The sequence below is a fragment of the Hevea brasiliensis genome, chromosome 3 (genome assembly GCF_030052815.1).
Source record: "Hevea brasiliensis isolate MT/VB/25A 57/8 chromosome 3, ASM3005281v1, whole genome shotgun sequence".
NCBI lineage: Eukaryota > Viridiplantae > Streptophyta > Magnoliopsida > Malpighiales > Euphorbiaceae > Hevea > Hevea brasiliensis.
In genome coordinates this window covers 3,784,761-3,790,816 of record NC_079495.1, presented here as the reverse complement: position 1 = coordinate 3,790,816, position 6,056 = coordinate 3,784,761, and the positions used below count along the sequence as shown (strand labels likewise).

The 6,056-nt window shown below is 33.0% G+C and overlaps 1 protein-coding gene across 1 annotated transcript; it reads left to right on the top strand.

The window, feature by feature from the left end:
* Positions 1 to 1,403: 1,403 nt before the first annotated feature.
* On the top strand, positions 1,404 to 2,444 carry LOC110657218 (germin-like protein subfamily 3 member 2). Its single transcript, XM_021814351.2, has one exon. The coding sequence runs from the start codon at positions 1,579 to 1,581 to the stop codon at positions 2,242 to 2,244; it is 666 nt and encodes a 221-aa protein (XP_021670043.2). The 5' UTR covers positions 1,404 to 1,578; the 3' UTR covers positions 2,245 to 2,444.
* The last annotated feature ends 3,612 nt before the right edge of the window (positions 2,445 to 6,056 follow it).

Genomic DNA, 6,056 nt, shown 5'->3' with positions numbered 1-6,056 from the left:
TTAAAATATAAAAATACTTATACATGTATGATATAAACACATATCATTAATTTAACATTGCAATTAAATAATGAAAAATATTTTCTATATATAAATTATTTTCTACCAAATAAATAAAATCTCAAATTTAAATTATTTTTTTTAAATATTTTTAATAATTAATATAACTTAAAAAGTAATTTTCTTAATTATAATTTTAATAATAATGCGAAATAGGCTGTTAAAAGCGTTGAATAAAAAAATTAAAATTTTCATAGGTCTTCTTCTATCCATGGCCATGGGCCTACTGCAACATCAACAAATTAATGTCACCACCAAAGTGGAAAATTAAAAAGTTAAAGCTCAATTGATTGTTTTCAATAAAGAATTCTTACTTGAGTTGACCTTCAAAATTATAAAATTATAAATTTTAATTTTAATTTTAATTAAAATAAAATTAACTTAAAAATAGAATTTTATATTAATAATTAATTTAAAAAATCTCAAATTTCAACTGTTTTTGCATGTATATGATTACCCTTTCATCATTTCACATGAAATAGTCACATTACCAATAAGTGGAAACAATCAATCATTCTTTAAACATTTCTTATTAATTCCATTTCTCTTCACTCAGAAGCAAAAGGCAATATTGCTAAAGGAAAATTCCCAAATCTACGGTCCTATTTATAAATTTGAACGAAAGCATGCCTTGATTTCAGGTCATTTGAACCATAAGCGTGCCCCTGACAACATCCAGAGAGAAAGTGCTATAATTAGTGCTGCCACTGCCGTCTTCTACATGGCTAAAACATCATACAATACAACTTAATTAATATCCATTTAACAATTAATGATAATGTGCCCAATGGGATTAGCAAACGAGATTGTTAGTGGGCTAATATAGTTTGATTTAATAGCTAAAGGTGTAACATTTGATATAGTAGAGCTAAATTTCGATCCTCGAAATGATAAAAAAGAAAAATAATATTTTAATAATATTGAGTCATTTATAAATATATTTATACCTACCTAGGTGTTATCCCATTGTGATTTAGATTAAAAATTTTGTACTAAATATAAAACTTGAGCAAATCTTTTCTCTTTGAGTTAATTTTTTGATTGAGTTACATTCAATCTATTTTCTCCACAATGAGCATAATTGTGATTATCCATACTTAGAGGTTTTCTTTTTTTTTTTTTTCCATCAATATTTGAGTTTGAAAAAGCACTATTGAAATCAAGCTGTTGAAGTTGGGAGATTCAAAAACTTTTTTTTCTAGAAAATATCATTTTATATGTTGAAAATATTATTTAATTAATTTTAAGTTCTTATAATTAAAATATATTAAATTTAATTTTCAAATAATTTTTAATTCTCTAACTAATATGTTAAAAAAAAATATTCTTCTCAACAACCATTCCATATTCTATAAGAGGAAAATCTGGTTATCATTTTGCAAGGAATGCATAATTCACACATGAAAGATAGGGGCATTTGAGTAGTTTCACTAGCTTAATCACTTCTATATAAGCCATCTGAGCTTGCAAACGTAGCCCATCAAGCAAATCAGTAGCTCAAGGAGTGAGTACAAGAAAATGTCTCCAAAATTGATCGTTTTGTTAGCTATTTTCTCCCTCCAATGCCTCTTGGCATTGGCCTCTGACCCAGATCCAGTTCAAGACTTTTGCATACCCAACCCCAAGTATGGTGCCATAAGAACTGCTAGGTTCACTATCCTCCCATGCAAAAATTCATCTGAAGCAACCACCGATGACTTTGTCTTCTCCGGCATGAAATCTGCTGGTAACTTCTCAGAGACAGGCCTTGCAACCATTCCTGTGAACCCAGCAAATTTTCCTGGCCTTAACACGCTAGGCATGTCATTTGTCAGAGCTGACCTTAAGGCTGGTGCTATTAATCCACCACATTTTCATCCCAGGGCAACCGAGATCACTCATGTGGTGCAAGGAAGTGTTTATTCAGGTTTCGTTGATTCTAGCAATAGGGTTTTTGCCAGAGTTCTTGAGCAAGGAGATGTCATGATTTTCCCCAGAGGTTTAGCGCACTTCCAAATGAATGTTGGTGATAAGCCTTCAACAGTTTTTGGAAGTTTCAATGGCCAAAACCCAGGAAGCCAAAAGATCCCAACTGCCATTTTCGGTTCTGGGATTGATGATGAGCTCTTGGAAAAGGCTTTCGGATTGAGTCCTAAGCAAATTGGAATGCTGAAAAGAAGGTTTGATCCCAAAAGGGTAAGTTGAGGCATGAAACATGCATAAGGTTTTCTCGGTCAGCTTGCAACAATATGAGATCTTGTTCGTTTGTTTGTCCTATATATGAAATCATGGCTTTTTTTTTTGGAGTCAATAGTAGTTTAAGAAATGAAGCTGATGTTTGGTTGTTTTGTGTATAAAATTCTATCTTCTATGTATTTGCCAGACTAAATTGATAATTATTTGAAGCCCCTTCTGATTCCCCCTTCCCTTGCAGCATTAATTCACTCATGATAGTAACAGTTTCACTAATTGCACATTTGACCTATATTTATAGCCAACAAATGTACATATAAAATGACGTGACATGCAATTGATCATATGCACAACGGATGTTCAAGCTCTAAAGTACACTTCACAAGTAATAATGAGAAATGACATCACATGCCAATTTGCCATCATATTTCCCACCACTAATGATTGCAGATCTCAGTAAAATTAAGCACATCAATGCCCAACACAAAAATCAAAAGAAAAATCATGCAAATCTAAATTACAAATATTAAAGAACGCCATCGGTTAATGATAGGCCTATTCAGCATTTGATATACCGGCACTGTGTATGCAAAGAATTCTTTTACACAAAAACACATAGAAAAAATGGATCATGCCTAATGATGCAGAATACACACCTAAAGATTTTAGGAGTACTTATTTTAGAAAAAAAATATAAAAAATAAAATTTTAGTTTAATAAGAATTTAAGTTTTTATGATTGTATGTCCTAAATAGATTAGGTTCCTCATTAAATTAGGATTCTCTAATCCTAATGAGATTGGAATTTCTAATTCAATAAATAAGACCTACATTTTTCATTATTAGTAGTTTTGGGTTACGATTATTATTAAATTAAATAAAATTATTGAAAATTAGTTCTCTTTTTTCAAGGATTGATCCTTGATTTCTCTTTTTCTTGATTCTTTCCCTTTATTCTATATCATCTAACTCCATCCCAAAAGCTAGCTAAAGGCATTGTTATCAAAGAGGCGCCTCAGACGCAAGGCGCACCAGGCGCAGCCCTAGGCGCCTTGGGACAGCCAAGGCGCAAAACCTCACCAAGGTGCACCGAGGCGCAAGGTGCACCGAGGCGCACTCCAATGAGGCAAGGCGTTGGATATAAAGTTAGGCTGCTAGGTTTTTTTTTTTAAGTTTGTCTAGCAGCCAGCCAGCAAAAAGGAAAAAAAAGAAGAGGAAAAGATGAAGAAGAAGAAGAAGAGGAGTGAAGGTAGAGATCAAACAAACTCGGCATGTATTTTTTCTTATTATTTTCTTATTCTTCTTCTTCTTATTCTCCTCTCGCTCTCCTCTGCTCTCTTCGTGCTGCATTTTTTTCTTTCTGTTTCAGTGTTTCCTTTTTTTTTTTTGTGCCAATGCCATGCTTTCTCTCTCTCTCTCTCTCTCCCTTTCCTGTGCTGGGTATTCTTTTTCTGCTTCTCTTTTTTTTTTTTTTGGACTGCCATGCCCCCTCTCTCTCTCTCTCTCTCTCTCTCTCTCTCTCTCTCTCTCCTGCAGTGTTCCTGTAACGCCCTCACCCTAGGTAGTAAGTACATTTTACTGTTCCGACAACCAATGTCTATTCGGACAGTCAAAATGTCTGAAACTACACTTAAACTATAGTGAGGAGGCATAAATTGATGAAATAAATGTTAAGAAATTATAGAAAAAATTTTGAGAAAATAAAATAATAAAAATAAACCGATATCCACCATGAAGGGCATTTTGGTCATTTCACCCCAGAGGTGAATTTTGACCTAAATGTCAAATTTAAAATTTTGACAAATAAAATAATTAACATAAAATATTTTTGTGAATTTGAATTAGAGAAATGAGGAGAGAAAGAAGAAGAAAAGAAAAGAAAAGAAAGGAAAAGAAAAGAAAAATGGATTATGAAAAATTAAAAAAATTTAAAGTACACAAATAGAATATATATATATATATACCATAAGATGACAAAACCCACCAATCTTTTCTCTCCATCTTCTTCTTTTTTCTCCATTGTGCCGCCACCCTTGGTCCTCATTTCCTCCATTGATATTCAAGCTTCCAAGCTTGATTTCTCAAGCTTAATCCACCCAAAACCCATAGCCCACTTCACAAAAAATACTCCCCACACCCTAAGGAAGCTATAAATACCAAAAAGAAGCAAGGAAAGTGAAATTTAACAAGTTACAAAAAAAGGTTAGTGCTCAAAACTCTTAATCTCTTCTTTAAGCATGAAAATCATGCTAAACCAAGTGAAGATTTACATGAAATTAAAAAGAAAAATTTGAGAAAGAAACCCTTGAATTCGGCAGCCCTAGAGGAACCATGAAAATGATGGATTTTGTTAGTTTTAGTTTAGTTAGGAAAGTTAATTAACAAGGTATTATATGTAGGAATTGATTTCATGGTTATATATGTGAATTTTGATGTTTGAAATTAGAGTTGTACACTTGAAAGTGGGGATTTTGTGACATTTTTGAATTTGACATAATTGTGTTGAGATTGATGATAATAGAAGTGAATGTATGCTTATTTGGAGTTTGGAGAAGGAGGAGATTGAATTTTGGGAGTGTCAAATTTTCTGCAGGTTGGGACTCAATGAGTACAGTGTGTTTGTTGAACACTAACTGACAATGTGTGACTCCAATTGGAGGTGTTTTAGGACATCTAAACCTTCATTTTTCAAGAAGAAACCCTGCTCAAATTCTGTCAAAATCATGACCAATTCTCTGCCCAAACCCGAATGACCAATACTGTCAACCCAAAAAATGACCACGTGTTCATTTGGTCATAACTCTCTCTATATTAGTCCAAATGACCTAAAATTTCATCAATGGAAAGCTTTGACATAGGGCTACATTTTTTCATGAAGACCACTTGACCTAGTTTTGCCTTTAACCAATTCAAATTATTAGCACAAGTTGGGTCACTAAAACTGCCAACCCAGAAAATGATCAAATGAACAGTACGTGTTCACTTGGTCATAACTCTCTTTATACTGGTCTAAATGACCTAAAATTTCATCAATGGAAAGGTTAGACATAGGGCTACACTTTTCATGAAGACCACTTGACCCAGTTTTTCCTTTAACCAATTCAAATTGTTAGCACAAGTTGGGTCACTAAAACTGCCAACCCAGAAAATGATCAAATGACTAGTACTTGTTCACTTGGTCATAACTCTCTCTATATTGGTCCAAATGACCTAAAATTTCATCAATAGAAAGCTTAGACATAGGGCTACACTTTTCATGAAGACCACTTGACCCAGTTTTTCCTTTAACCAATTCAAATTGTTAGCACAAGTTGGGTCACTAAAACTGTCAACCCAGAAAATGACCAAATGCACAGTACGTGTTCACTTGGTCATAACTCTCTCTATACTGGTCCAAATGACCTAAAATTTCATCAATGGAAAGCTTAGACATAGGGCTACACTTTTCATGAAGACCACTTGACCTAATTTTGCCTTTAACCAAATCAAATTGTTAGCACAAGTTGACTCACTAAAACTGCCAACCCAGAAATTTGTCCAAAATATTGTTCCTTTGGTATTTTGATCATAACTTGAGTTCTATAACCCCAAATTCAGTGATTCAAAAACTGAAATTCAAGTTTAAAGATAGAGGAGCAATTGTTATGAAGGAAGTGTGACTAAATAGATATCCTAACCTAGTCAAATTCCTAGATAAAGATAACACATCAACATGAACCTAAAGAAAGGTTCATGGGAAAAATGCTATATATGATAATTAAAATACTCATAAGGAAAATTAAATATTAAAAATGATATGAATATGTAAATTGAGACTAATGTCCT

What these genes read in the sequence shown, in the direction of transcription:
- LOC110657218 (XM_021814351.2), top strand. Translation starts at nt 1,579, where the DNA reads ATGTCTCCAAAATTGATCGTTTTGTTAGCTATTTTCTCCCTCCAATGC.